Genomic DNA, 15,110 nt, shown 5'->3' with positions numbered 1-15,110 from the left:
TGAGAAATCGTTGTCAGGTGCATTTTGAATGAATCCTGCTTCAAAATGGAACCAATCATCACCAGGACAGCAACAGACATGAGCATCAGAGATGAATCGATAGCTTCATGTTTGAATGACGTTGCTGAAATGACTCACAGGTTAAAGCACCAGAGTTAGGATGGGATGGACCTAAGTAGAGATGGACGCGCTATGGAGGGGGGGAACATAACTTACCTGGGAGCTAGACTGCAGAGAGGGAGAGGTAAAGGTAGAAGAGAGGGGATGACAGGACAAGTGTAGGAGACATTGGATGCAGCAGACGAGAGAACACAAAGGACAAAAGTAAAACAAAAAAGAGAAATTAGACCCACAAAATAAAGAAACAACCACAAGAAAACAACACGGAGGACTCACAGGAGATCACAGTGTTCATTGTCAAACAACCGGGGAGACTACAAAGGAGCCTGTGACAGCCGCTGCTCGACACAGCTCATACAAGATGCACCTTCCCTGAAAACATGGAACCAAGTGCATCTGCTGCCAAGCCTGGGAGTGGCAGACATGCAGTCAGACAGGCAGAAATCAGCCGGGCAAAGAAAGAGGGGAGGACGGGTCTTAGTGCCGAGCATAAGTAGGGGGAAGCTGACAGTGGTTTGACAAAGAGAGGGAGTGAGAGAATCAGATATGGATGCAGGGTTCTTCAGACAGAAAGAGACCCGACTGAACTGACACACCCCAGGACCCAGGGTTCAGTCCAGACCCTACCTACTACAGCACCTCACTTACTGAGCGCGTGTAGACCTGGAGCACAGCAGCTCTATTCATGCAGGCCGCTAGGCTGATCATTTCCCTTAGTGTCTGGTAGATCAAGCTAGGCAGGGCGGGGCGGGGCAGGTAAGGTGGGGAGAGGTACCGGGAAAGATCACTGGGAAAGATCGGGGCCGGGTCGGGCGGTGTTACTGGGACGATTCAAAGGTGTGAAGGTGGCAAAGAGTTAGAGGAGGAGGGTGACGTAGGAGGGCAGATGGGTGGATGGAATGAGCAGGGGAAGCGTGCTCATGGCAGGAAGAGGCCTCAGCTCTAAACACAGAAACTTCCTACACAAGCTACAACAAACAGCCAACACCACGAAAAGACACAAACAAGTGTGTATGTGTGTGTGTGCGTGTGTGCAAGAGTGATCGTGTGTATACAGATATTTCAACAAAGGGCACAGAGGGACAAAAAAGTACAGTATAGTCAACTGAAATGGATGGAGGAAGCGAGAGCAGCTGGGAAATCACACCAAGTTTTACAGACGCTGTACACTGCTAATAACACAGTTCATAGTTATTTACAGTATTACTACAAGGGCATTTTTTTCCAGTTACAACTGCAATTTTTAAAATTTGGTTGTTAGATTGCTTAAATCCTTGGTGTGATTGATTTTACTGTGTGACATTAGCATGCATCATAACAGAAACAAGAAGCCCAGTGTGAAGTCACGTCTAATATTCAGGGAATCAAAGGAATAGCACAGAATATATGTCCACATGGGCATATATTAACAAAAGATGACCTTAAGTTTTTACTTGTTGGCTGAGTTACAAACCTTACTTCATAACTTTTAGGTTCAAATTAACCTTTATTGTTAATAAACACATTTCTGAGCCACATTACAGATGACCACACTACGACTCGGTGCTTTCATTTGCTCATGTGTAATGTGACCTGACTCGCAACAAAATCTTTGTTGGCTTAATTCCCCATCCTGTCAGTGCAGATAAAGATGTCTGAGACAGCATGCAGTTAGAAATCATAAACATGCGTATAATTAAAGTATCATTCACGGCATACAAAGCAAACACATGCAAGAAATTAAAGCAAACATGTATCCAGTGATCTTTGTATCACGTGTGCAGGAACAGCATCAACACCACGGACACTCTGATACAAAGATCTTCAGACAGCAGGCAGACCCGGGCACACATGTGAAACCAGACGCAGTTGCAGCAGTCGCAGTCGGAGACTTTAACCACGCAGCCGAGCTGAAGTGCCAGGGCAGAGCACTCACTTTCCCAGGAAATCCCACACCATGCCCCCTATCTGCTGGGGAGCAGCGGACACAGAAGGGAGCGGGTCAGGGGGAGCTCTGCCACCGGGACGAGGGGTGGGGCGAGGGAGAGAGGGAGGGGGGCTGGTGTCGAGGAAGGGGAGGGGACAACAGAGAAAGAGTTGCGTGGGAAATGGATTTTTAAAAACAGAATCGGAGACAGGAGGGGAAAAAAAGGAGGTTGAAGACGGAGGTTTGAAAAAGAGGGATAGGTGGGCGTGAAACAGAAGATAGAGAGAGGAGCAGGACAGAAGAAAGTGGATAGAGGTGGCAAAAAGAGGACAAGAACACTCAATTAATCAAACACCACTAACAAATAAGCATGACACTGAAACCAAAAAGCCCATATTACTAGCTGGAGAGGACTAATGTCACAGTTTCTAACACAGAGTGGTGGGACGGGGACTTCATAAGTGGCAGGGGAGGAGGGCTGTCATTGTGCAGTCCTCATGCGGTCCCACTGATCTTTCTCTATGACTCATCTACGGGGACGGTCTCCATCAGCCGAACCAAATCCAAAAGCTGCTTCCAGTGCGGAGACTCTGCACACGTAGCGCTCTGAGAGGTGAGCCAAGAGCTGATGAGGCCACCAGCTTTATTTATATGGTCCATTAACTGAAATCAGTTTGACCTCTTCCATTAAGGGGGCGACTGAGTGGCACTTTGCGCTCTAACATCACGTCCAACACCGTGTCACAACTTTTCCACAGAGCCTTCTGCTGTATCTCAACATGCAGCTGCATACAGTCCACTGAAAGGTGTATTTCTGAGCGTACTTTACACTATGACTGGATCCAGTGCAGTAAAGGGAGCTGACACACACACTCATGACGTCACATTCGTACACAAGGGAACAGGAAAATGGCAGCACAAACGCACATGGAGGCTCGCTTAAAACATGGAGAATATAGTACATCACACTTCCAAGCTAACAAAGTACATGTGCTGTTTGAACCCTGATGGTGCTGTATTCTTCAGGGTAAAAACACTAAAGGAATAAATACATCACATTTTTCTCTGGAGGTGCAGGAGATTTTTGTTCATAGAAGACAAAATTTCAAAACCTAAAAATCCAAACTTATTCTTTCTTTACGGCAACAGCACAAAGCAGCAAAGACTAAACAAAACTTGATGTTCAGTAAAACTAGGTTAAGGATGTGTTACAGTGGTAAAAACGGGACAGGGAGATCTGTAAATACAAATCAAAAAGTATGCGGTTTTTTTAATCGTCATGGTTTTATATTTCTCGTCATTTCGATGTCAACTCAAAACATTTTAGTACAGTTTCATTCAATAAAAAAAGTCACCACATATTAGTCATTACTTTTAGTCGAATGTTTTCTCTCTTGAGAAAATATGACCCCCCCCTCCAGTCTCCCTCTTCTTGTTTTTAGCTGTTTGCTTCAGGTAAAATGAACACTTTAAATTTCAGCAGATCATCCATACAGTCATAAGACGATGAGGGCACAGCATCTAAGGACACTGGATTATGTCTTTAAGTTTGGTCCTAACTTTTCATCATAGCATCTCATTTAAACAGTCTGACTGAAGCAGAGAGATGATGATCGCTCCTTTATGTGCAGAAGAGGCGTCAAATGACGCGTAAAACGCCCCTTTGTGGGTTAGGGTTCCCCCCTAACCTAACCTTAACCCCCATCTTCCTTGCTCTCTCTGCTCTCCTCTCTTCCTTCATGAAAATGAGGGAGTAGTGAGAGGTACAGCGTACAGTCCGGTCCGGTGGTGAGTGCGAGCCCTTCTCTTTATTTTTCTCTTTTGTGTTTAATTCAAAAACATTATTGTAGTATAAGCGTTGTCAGTACCTGGAGCTCGCATGACGGAGCCTGTGTCTGTTGAAGGTGGCACCACTAAGGGTCATATGGTAAGTTAATTATAAGTATTGGGATGAGGGCACAAGGGGAGGGGCTTCTTCACTGAGCGCTTATCATTAGGGCACAAGTATCTTGTGTTTCATTCAAATGAATACTTAAAAGTTAATTACCTTTCCAACTCAGCGATCTTCTTGTCCTTGTCATTCTTCTCTGTCTCCACCTCTCGCAGGATGTCCAGGAGCCTCTCCACCTCCGTCTGAGCCTTGTTGGCCTCGTCCTTGTAGTAGCCCACCTCCTTCTCCAGCAGCTTCACTCGGTCCACGTACTCAGGGTTTCCTCTGGAGCCCGTCTGGTGCTCCACCTCGTGGGCTTTCTGCGTTCACATGCCAGGGAAAGACCCAAACAGACGAACAAACATGCACACATGCACACACAGGGAAGATGCACTCAGTTAACATCAAACTGTCAACACAACCACGCAGTTACAGCACAGAGTGGTTTACTGCCAATGGAGGAGAGATACACACAATACACTACATTCAGTCCATCAGAGTCTTTTATTAACTACTCTCTCGCTCTCTCTTTTTTTCTGAATGAACAAAGTGGAGTAAAATGTTGTGGGCAAGGGCGTCATTAATGGTGCTGGCTCATTAGCTTTAACAGAGCAATTATTTAGCTCCATTTAACGGCCTTCTGAGACTCCCAGTCACTTTGCACACTTGGTGAGTGTGCAAAATAGAGGGCTGTTTGTGTGTGTGTGTCTTCTTTGTGCAATAAATAACAACAAATCAGTGGTAGCAGAATGATCAATCATGAGTCTGTCTCATTGGTTCTCTGACAGAAGCTAATCAGACGTCTGCTGCTAGGCAAATATGGACTAAAGCCGCATTTCCACCGCAGAAACTTTCCCCAGGGACCAGGAACCTTTAGAGGAACTTGTTTTTAATCGCAAAGACCAGGGTGCACATTTAATACCGGGATCATTATTATATTATATTATAAGTCGATGGCCTTTTTATCCCTGCTCAGGGTTTTCTAAGAGATTGGGAACATCGGGTCGAGTCTCTCGGGGCTGTATGATAGTTTAAGCACTCCCAGCATTTTTTTATCAGCTAGCAACATTTGAAATCTTCAGCTGCAAAGCAGAATGTTTGTCTTCATTTTGCTTCAACACAACAGTGCAGTTATGGTTGGGCTTTGCTACAACAGCTGGTCTCTTCCCCAGGGGTGATTCTCTTAGCCCATTTGCAAAGCAGAGTGAAGACAACTTCATGTTGTTGAAGAGTAACACAGATAATGAAATGTGCTTTGTAGGGGAATAATAGTTGTACAGTTGCATGAAAAACTAATAAATAATTTGCCTGATCTTGCAGCTATTTAGGCGCGGTGGTAACAGGGACAACAACAGGCTGAAGGAACCTTTCAGTGTCTTTAAAATGAGTTCCTTGGACTAAAAGTCCTGGGTACTTTTTGGTGGAAACGTGGCTTAATATCAGCATTACTGAAACAGTTTGTAACTCCCCATGAAGTACATAATAACACAACCCTCAAGACAATATGCAGCCACACATGTCAACACAGGTCGCTGAAGTGCAAGAGTTATACAGAACAAGAGAGCATCCACCAAAAACACTGCAGTGATCTCCACCCACGGGCCGATACCTCAGCGGACCGCACCACACTGAGACGAAAGAAAAGCGTGGCAACACTGACGACATGCAACAAAGGTTGACCAGATCATGCAAACCCAACGAAGCTGCACAGTCTCTTTGATTGTCAGTCAAAAGGATGGAGGAACAGAAGCGATAGGGACCAAGAAAATCTGTCAGCTAACAGGAAGTTTCATATTTCAAGCATGAGGAGCAGTGTTTATTTATCAGTGTGAGGATTTAACTTGTAGGAGATTCAAATTGTGAAATATACAGAAAGTAATTTTAGATCCACTAATAAATGTGGAAGGACATTGAAAATCTTTTTTTTTTTACCTTATTGGACGTGAAAATATTTATGTATGTGGTTCTGACATGAGCATTATGCTAAAGATGGATGTTGGTGATGCATTTGAGGGTCGTACAAACTCCACTTTATGGTGGTTTTGTATTTCAGTTCGCTTACTGTGATTAAATCATGATCTGCACTTGATTTATTCTCTGTTGTTGGAACATATTGTACTTTTAGAGAGAGTATCATGAAAAATAATTTACCTAAGGATAATGCAAGCTTAGCCTACATTTTTTTGGCGCTCCACAAAAATAAATTCCCGTGATACAAGAAAGATCAGCTAAATGATTAATATCATTGTATTGCTCAAAGACCAATTGTAAACTTAAAGTGATAATCTTGAAGATTTTCATGTAAATAAATGTCTGTTAAGTCACTATCCATCGCCGTTTGAGGTAACACAATGGTGATTGAGCCTATGGCCCACTGATGAAAGCCTTTGCATTTGCAGTATATAGTATTATTATGGACTGGGTGTCTGCGGAGAAGTGAAAGAAGTGAAAATCCAAAGAAAAAGAAACGAGCAAGGAAAATCAAAAGTTACAACCGGAGCCGTGGACATCACACATGCAACTGGATATCTGAGAAGTGTGCTCCCGCAATTCATGTTTATCGCCAAAGGTGTCGCCAAAGAGAACAAAACTGAGATCTTCAAGATTACCACTTTAACAAAGAGATTTACTGGGATCCTGAATCACCCTTTATTTGGAAAAAGATTAAAATACTCCTTTAAATGTATCAGTAAACATCTATTTCAGGAGCAAATGGAAAAGAAAACTTATCGTAAGAAATGAGAGAAAGTTAACCCCTGGTTACGTATTTCCTGACCACACGGTATCTGCGATGCTTGATGCATTTGGATCTTTAAAATTAGAACAGTGAGCTACATTTCACATGTGTACTTGCATTACAAAAAACAAGCGTTAGCTCTCGAATATCCAGTTCTCACTCAGTCAAACATTTAAACCTAAGTTTTGCTTAAATTACGTCTGCAGAGCCTTTTTTATCTGATTCGCAGATATAAGGAAATCTCACTGAAGTTAAACAAACTCATCACCAAAAAAACAACTGAAGAACCGCCGTTACAAAAGTTACAAATAAATAGATTTACTGAATAATTCAAACTGACCAAACAAGGTGAACTTAAAATACTGTGTGTGTAGCACCAGTGTCACCACGTGTCACAAACACAAACAGTTGCAGAATGCCTCTGAGTGCAGTTTAAAGCTCATTGTATCAGTACAGTGCGATGACCATCATGCATCTGGGCGGGTCGGTGGGTGAAAGCAGAAACTGTGCTGGAGGGGTTGGCATGATCACCATCTAGCATGTTTCACAGAAGAAGTAATCAGTGTCCTCATGCTTTCAATATGTGCCTCAGAGCGCTCAAGAGAGGGACTTACAGGATTGTTCATGTGACTGAAAAGCTGCTCAGCTTGCTACATTGCAAACGGAGGGGTCGAGGAGGGGAGTAGGGCGGAGGAGGGTGGGGTTGGGGGGGGGAAACCCAGGAGAGTAAATGTTAGGATTTAGTTTGAGCCAGAGGAGAGAACAGCAGGATCAGACATGTTACAATACATGTTTGACAGTAACATCGTCTCAGTACAGAACATGTTGTTACAGGTTCATCACATCACGGACAAATGCAGAGGAACAGACACGGGGACAGGTGGAGGGGGTACTGAATGGACCGGCCGCTTTCCTGCACCGGCCTAACAGAGCAGTGCAGCCTGTTACAGGAGAGAACGTATGATGATAGCCGTTATCTTCATTAAGTGATGACACTGATACTTACAGAAGTCAGTCAGTCAAAGTTAGCTTTTAACTACACTCTTTTAATTCTTAGAACAAAGAAAATAAAACACTACTTCTGAAGTCTTTAACTTCCTAATGTCTCCATTTAAGTGTGTGTGAGTTAATTCCTTCTTCACAGTGGACACTCAGCTTTTTGCTTTTTAGCTACAGTTCAGTGCAGTTAATGAGGGACATGTCTGCACTCTTCATCCAGGGCAATGGGGCTCTCCACAGTTCAGCCAGAGTCTAATCATTGATCACAAAAACTCATTAATCACGTGTCACTATAAAAAATAGGTCATTATTCTACTGGACCTTTTTGTTAGTATGAGTGCATCCAGTATTTTTCATATAGTATTTGACACAATCCTGCGTCCTTACTAAACTGAATAAGAAAATAAAACATTTTAAAAGGGAAGCTAAGAAAACAACAGTGAAACTAGTAAAATGAGTAGAAAAGGAACCTATGGTTGGCAATGCACCCTCACCACAGGTGCAACGTAGAAGCTGCCTGACATTGTGATTATTTCACGATATTCCTCACAGAAAGGTTTTTGTATAGAAATGGATTTCTGATTTATCTCAACAGTGAGAATCAAATTCTCCAGAACGACAACTACATATGTTCAACACATCTATTCTATTCTACATGACCTAATAGGAAGATTGTATTGCAACAACTGTACATTTGTAAAAACAATTTGCCTCTATAGACTGCTTTGGTATCACGTTAGCTTTACTGAACTGTGGAGGGTGTTTTGCCCTGAGTTAGGACTGTAGATTTCTCCACTTTAACTGCAACAAAACTGAATGATAGAGTTTTAAACAAATATAACAAAAACTGTGGATGACTGTATAAACCAGGAATTTCAAAGAGTCCAAATAACTGATGTGTTTGAGGGTTGCAGGTTCTTTTTTACTCCTAAAACTGCTTGTTGACACTCAAATCTGGATTCTGCTCTGGATTCAAAATAAGTAGTTAACTGTTTCATAAAATCTAAATTAGACGCACACATAAGCCTGTAATTATATGAGTGATTTTGCACATTCAGACAAACACCTACCTTCTGCAACTGCGTCTCCAACTTACTACACTCCTCCTTTTTCTGCTCGATGGCGATCTCCAGCGACTTGAGCTTCGAATCCTTCTTGAGGCCAGAAGAAGCCAGGGATGAAGCGTGTTCCTTCAAATCGATGAGACTGGACTGCAGGTGGACAGACAGCGCAGACAGCATGTTTAATTATATGCAGTCATGTGGACACACCCATACATGAAACACACACACTCTTTGCTCCGTGCGCACTCACTGACCTCCTTCTCTGTTAATTCTATCTGCAGGCTGTTGACCTTCTCCTTCAGATCCTTGTTCTCCTTCTTATATGAATCCACTTCTTCCAGACGTTCTCTGTCTTCCCTCTCTCTTTGGTCCTTTAAGCGCTCTATAATCCTCTCCTGACACACACACACACGCACAGAAACACACACAAAACAGAATTAAAAGAATTAAGTAATTAGGAGTTTAAAAAGTCTTGGATGAATGTGATCAAGAAGATACATTTATCAATCAACTTCCAACAAAGTGTGAGAGTGAGCTGAAAGAGCAGCTCTTAAATGACACATTACCTAAAAGGTTTTTCCAAACAATTGATTAATTGATTAATTAACGTGAATAAAATGGAGAATGATTAAATAAACATACCAAGAATAACAGTAAAGTAGCAACAACAAGTTTAACTTTGCATAAGGGAGTAATAGTGAAACATAATAACATTTATATTTGACCCAAACAATGTTGGGATGTGGGCTTATTAACTTTCTTGGAGAGAGTAAAAGAAGAAGACAAGAAGATTGATACCAGTCATGTTTTTACACAGAACTAAAGAAGGAAGCTACCACCTGCAGCAAGCTAAGCTAGCTTCGCATAGGCTAGCACCTCTGTCTCTAAAGGTAAACAAGTCCATGACAGCAACTTTTAAAGCTCCCTAAAAAACTCATATGTCATTTGAAGGAGTGTAAAAATCACAATTTACCATTTAACAGGGAGCTATGTGTTGGACTGTAGTTCTTGTCTGGGAGCAGTAAACTCCACGCTAGTTGCTTGGTCGCTAGCGTTAGCTTCATATTTACTGTACAGGCCGAGCAAAAAAAACCTTGGGCTGAAAAAAATTAGCCAACAGAAGTGCCAAAAAGCCTAGCTCTTCCCTGTGGCCACTTGAGACTTGCTTAAAGTTGACAGAGTGACAGGTGGGTGCTGCTAACTGTCTGCTAGGTGTCACCTAATCTAATTCAGTCGCTGCACTCGACATCTCTGATGTGTTTGTGCTGCTTGTGCCTTTGCTGCTGCCTTTTTAATGCAAATATGGGACAAACAATATTTGTTGCTCTGTGGTTTATTGAACTAACAGAACCTACAACAAGTCAGTTCTTTTTTGGTGAGTAAAACTCTAGTATTAAAATGTTAGCACTAGTTAGCATGTATGTCTGTGCTCACCATACCTGGCTTGTTAGTTTGTACGCTGTTTCTCATTCAGTGAATGCGCCCTGATCTTCTTTAGTCTAACAAATAAAAAACTAAAGATCCGACCTCTTGACCAAAAGTGGTCATTTCAGTTTGATGTTGATGAACACAGACCCTAAACTCATACCTAATTCATGTTGGCGAGACATACTTCCACAAAAAATCTCCTATTAAGATGATTCATGCACATTTCAGCTGTTCTCTTCTTCTCAGCACTAATCCTCGAGCCACAGCGCTGAACAATACCTTCTCTGACAGCGCCTCCTCCAGGGTGGCCAGGGCAGTGTCTGTGTTACTGGAGTCGGTCTGCAGAGACTTCACCCTGTCCTTCAGGTTCCCCAGCTGCTTGTCTTTGTCCCGCAGCTGCTCCTGCAGGTTCTCGATCTGACAGGGGAGGGAGGAGACGCAGAGAAACAGAGGTAAAAAGCAAGATCTCAAAACCAGGGCAGAATTTACAGTTGGTGTAATGGCTGGACTTGGAGATTACAAAAGTCTTTGAAGTATAATTCCCTCTGCAGACACCGTCGTGTTAAAGTTTGAAATATGCTGAGGCTTTAAAACTAAGCAGTAAGAAATATATCAAAATCTGGCAGACTTTAAGAAGAGTTTGAGAGGCTGAAGAGAATGAAATATAAATAAAGCTGCCAACAGGAATTGTGCATTAGACTTTTAGAGACAGTAAAATATGTGCCCTAAATTTAGTACACTACATCATAAAAATTGACAGAGAAACACAACCAAATAACCACTTCAGAGGAAAACAAAGACGTAGTAGTCACGAGAGATAACAAAGATGGAGATGAAAGTGATGCTATGAGGCAGAGGAGGTGTGATGGAACAGGAGAGGAGGGAAAGCAGCAAAGAGAATGGGTGAGCAGGTCAGGGTGAGAGAGGGAGTAACACTGTGAGTATTTATAGCACACACACACACACACACACACACACTCACTCACACACACAAGAGCCAGTGAAGCAGAAATATCTTCTTGCTTGTCTTTCTATGGACACTTTCCCCCTGAGAGCAACAGAGACTCTTAATGGAGAGAGTCACCGCTCGGCTGTGTATTTTCACTGAGTGACTGTTTTAAGTCAAGGGCACAATAACTTGACAAAACAACTCCACTCCTCATTTCAAATTACATCCTGAGTACACCTACACAGACCTCCTCCTACTCGCCATCGTTAACTGATATGTAATGTTACAGAGGTAAGTTACACCTCGTAGATAAAGACATTTTTTATTATCCTCTGTCCCAATTCCCACCCTCCAACTTTTAATCTCCGCCATGCGACGCTAAAGTGATTCTCACCTTCTTCTGCAGGACATTGATTTTCCTTTCTTTGACCTCCAGCATGTCCTTCATGTCCCTGATTTCTCCGGCGAGAGTTCCCTTCTCCTCCGTCAAGTCCTGCAGCTGCTTGGTTTTCTTGTTCAGGAAGGATTCCTTCTCTTCCAGACGCAGACGTAGAGCATCAACCTGAAGCACAAAAACAGCCAGAAAAGACTGAGAGGAAGTCTCCAGACTGTAAGAAGCCTACTTGAAATAAAAGAAAGATGAACTCCAATAATTGCAACACCTTACTGTTGGTTTTTGCCTTTTATTATTTATCGTCTTTGTCTCCATGCAATTGCAAAAAAACACCCCATGAGGGCTGAGCAAGATTTTTGCTGGTTCTTTAAAACAACTGTAAAGCTCCCACAGTTGTGTATCTATGTGTGCAGCTTTTTAATGCTTTTGTTGTTTATTCAGTGCACTCTGTTGTACACCGTGCCATATTGTTACTTTGGAATCACAGCTCAGTTAGTTTGTATTCCCAAAATAAATAAAGTGCAGCTATGATTTGCAGTAATAAGCCTCCGGCGCAGGGCAAGCCTATTATTTGCTCAGTTTGGCTCATGAAAATCTTTATTGTATCGTTGTGTTGATTTACTGTATGGGTACAAACAAATGAAGGGTTTTTCATTACCTCTGTTTGCAGAATGGCAGCACGTTGCTCTTTGGCAGTGAGAGACTCTTTGAGCACCTCGATATGCTGTTTGCAGTCGGAGTTCTGGTTGTTGAGGGTCTCTAGTTTTGTCTGCAGAGCCAGCAGCTCCGACTCCTTCTTTGACAACTCCTGCTTCAGCTGGTCAATCTGCGCACATGTGAAACACCGTTACATCAGCATATTTACTGTGTGTGTGTGTGTGTGTGTGTGTACATATGTGTGTGCTGACAGAGAGGAAGAGAAAAGGAACCTCTTTTTACCAAACAGTGAGCCAGTCAGCTTTTGTACTATTTTCATCAACACGCTTTTCTCTCATTAAATATGGATTTGGGACTGACTCCCCTGCATTCGTCATATATTATACATCATCTCAATACATGATTGATGAAAAGAGGTCTAAAAATAGAATAACAAAACAGCGCCTGGTTGAGTAATATAAGGAGCAGTATGTAAACACAGTGTCAGAGCTCTGGAGAGACACATAAGCCCTCAGAGGGCTGCAGACACACTTTGACATGATAACAGATTTAAGGTAGCTGCTGTGTGCTGGCGTCTTTACAGTGTCGCTGTAACTACTGACAAGCAGCAGCAGAAAACACGAGTTAGCATGTCGCCACAGAGCGTGGGCTGATAAAACAATGTCTGGTCTGAATTATATTCAACTAATTCACTTTTATATGAGACTAAGGAGTAAAAGGGAAGTATTTAATCATGCCATGCTCTTGCTGATTTTGCTTTACTTGACACTGAGCTCCTCTCAGAGGGAAGCACCTCTGAGATCGTAGCCAACAGGACACTTTGCTGATGACACCAAATGCTAATGCAGCTAATTTAAGCAACCCATCAGCTACATTTAGCATCCTCCTCTCGGCACAGATTCTGCAACCCGAACAACCGAATCCTTTGTGTTTTTCAGCCATATTTTTACAGGTTTTAGCGCATGCATAGTGTAGACAGTCTACCTTGGTCTTCATAAACTTAGAGTGGTTCTTGTAGACCTCCATCTGTTTGATCTCCTCCTCTCTGTCCTCTGTGTTCAGTAAGCCGTTCGCCTTCAGCATTTGGATCTCATCCTCCAGATCCCGAATGTTGCGCTCCAGAGAGGCAATTTTGGTGTCCTGCACACAAACATGCAGAGGAGACACACCTCAAAACCCTGCCAGGCATGTCCACAAGTTTCACGCTGCAAATACACCCTGAAGTGAAGACAAGAGTCCAGGACAGACAGAGAGACTGATAACAAAAAGGCTAACAGACAGAAGAGAGTGAGATAGAAAGAGATCTAGCGAGAAGAGCAGAAGCTGTGTGTTGTGGCTGAGAGCAGCTGCGGTATCTGTCGGTGAAATCAGAAGCGTCTACCCAGCTCCTTGCGGCGGCTCAGAGGATTAATCACCATTGGGAAATATTGAGCACACATCCAGCACGGAGAAATCAGCCCGGACCAGAGAGAGGCGTGCAGGGGGGGAGGCAGAAAAGTAACAAGATGTAGCTTTTGGCGTAGTTGCTCGCAGATAAATGCAGAATCCAGTCTCTGGACTGCGACTGGGAGTGCAGCTTTAGCTTCACGGCTTTTTAAATAAATAATACAACGTCTTTAAGATTAGCCATGGTCCATCTCCCTCTCCAGCAGAGCATAGAGCAACCTTGTTCCTCTCTCTCTTTCTCTCTTTTTGTGTCTCTCCTCCTCTCCTCCTAGTGGCTTTGAACTTGTGAACTTGTGGCCGTTAGCAGGGTCAGTCTTAGCCCACCGCAGGGGAACATGGGTAATGTATATCGTAATGAGGAATGATAGACTATCGTAGTAGGATCTAAGGTGTAAACGTAAATGCATGAGCGCTGCACATGTACATGCACTTCGCCGTGCCGCTGCATCTCACCTCAGTCTGAGTGTTACGAGACGAACATCAATGAAGTAACATCGCTGCAATAGACACAAGACATCGTACCTTCACTGGAGGGAGATTTTATTCCATCCACATGTAATCATCGACCTGGTCTGTAAATCTCGCTCTTTATCTCTCTTTCCCTGCCTCTGTGTGTCTCTCTTTCCATCTATCTTCCTGCATACTGGCCTCTCACTGTCATAAACAACCACACCTGTTTCCATGGCAGCAGCAGCAGGCAGGCTATATACTGTGCACTGTCTCTGGTGAGTGAGGAGGGGAGGGCGGGGGAGATGTAGGGGAGCGAGGGAGGGAGGTTTATTCGTGCCTCCATCAGCACCAGCATCAACACAGTAGAGGGAGAGAGCAGCGGGGAGAGATGCAGAGTCTTCACAGGAGGAGGAGAAGGAGGAGGAGGAGGAGGGGGGAGAACAGGAGGTGGGTCTTCCCTTGCTCTGTATGCAAATCAACAGGATCCCGGAGCACAGAAGTCACATGACCGTGCCGCGCCGTGCCGTGGAGGCTGGGGCCTGCACGGCGCAGATCGAGCCGAGCGAGAGGGGCTGTGTCAGCTCAACGATGATGTCATGATTTATTTTGAGGAAGTGATGTCAGGCCTCTGCAGTGAGGCTGGTGGTGTTAACAGTGGTACCACACTTGTTGTACAGTTCAGCTGCACAACGAGGGTTCATCTGAGCAGAAATGTATATAAGCAGCTGCAGCAGGAAACACAGGTGGAAAATGTTACTTGCTTGGGCATCTGCAAAATCTGCAATCTGAGTCTATCGCTTTAAATATTTTCTGATGTATGAGGATTTTTTGTAGCAATATTTTACTGTTCCGTGAATTTCCCCTGAAGCTTCAAAGTTACATAAAACATTACACACACATTCTTCGTCTTAAGTTATTGAACTATTATATGCAGACCTGCATGACCAGCTTCCACCACATGACAAATATTTACATCAAAATATCTTGGTGGCATTTTGTCATCGCTCAGCTTGCCTTATGTTGTGTCTTT

The 15,110-nt window shown here is 43.3% G+C and overlaps 1 protein-coding gene across 5 annotated transcripts in view; it reads right to left on the bottom strand.

The window, feature by feature from the left end:
• The window catches only part of erc2 (ELKS/RAB6-interacting/CAST family member 2), a 39,951-nt gene that overhangs the window by 6,381 nt on the left and 18,460 nt on the right, over window positions 1–15,110 (bottom strand). For 2 of the 5 annotated variants that reach the window (XM_069677693.1, XM_069677694.1), the window contains exons 5-13: window positions 13,169–13,324; window positions 12,186–12,353; window positions 11,528–11,695; window positions 10,464–10,601; window positions 9,011–9,151; window positions 8,763–8,903; window positions 7,308–7,343; window positions 4,074–4,276; window positions 2,036–2,158 (exon numbers count right to left, since the gene is read on the bottom strand). In XM_069677693.1, coding sequence (XP_069533794.1) covers window positions 2,036–2,158; window positions 4,074–4,276; window positions 7,308–7,343; window positions 8,763–8,903; window positions 9,011–9,151; window positions 10,464–10,601; window positions 11,528–11,695; window positions 12,186–12,353; window positions 13,169–13,324 — 1,274 coding nt within the window. The remainder of the gene's footprint in view (window positions 1–2,035; window positions 2,159–4,073; window positions 4,277–7,307; window positions 7,344–8,762; window positions 8,904–9,010; window positions 9,152–10,463; window positions 10,602–11,527; window positions 11,696–12,185; window positions 12,354–13,168; window positions 13,325–15,110) is intronic. The other 3 variants (XM_069677695.1, XM_069677697.1, XM_069677696.1) reach the window with 2 other exon arrangements.

This window comes from Semicossyphus pulcher, unplaced genomic scaffold (assembly GCF_022749685.1).
Source record: "Semicossyphus pulcher isolate SPU_LCO1_2020_fin unplaced genomic scaffold, fSemPul1.0.p SCAF_3, whole genome shotgun sequence".
Lineage (NCBI taxonomy): Eukaryota > Metazoa > Chordata > Actinopteri > Labriformes > Labridae > Semicossyphus > Semicossyphus pulcher.
Note: the sequence above shows the minus strand (reverse complement) of the source record. Positions and strands in the feature narration are given on the sequence as shown.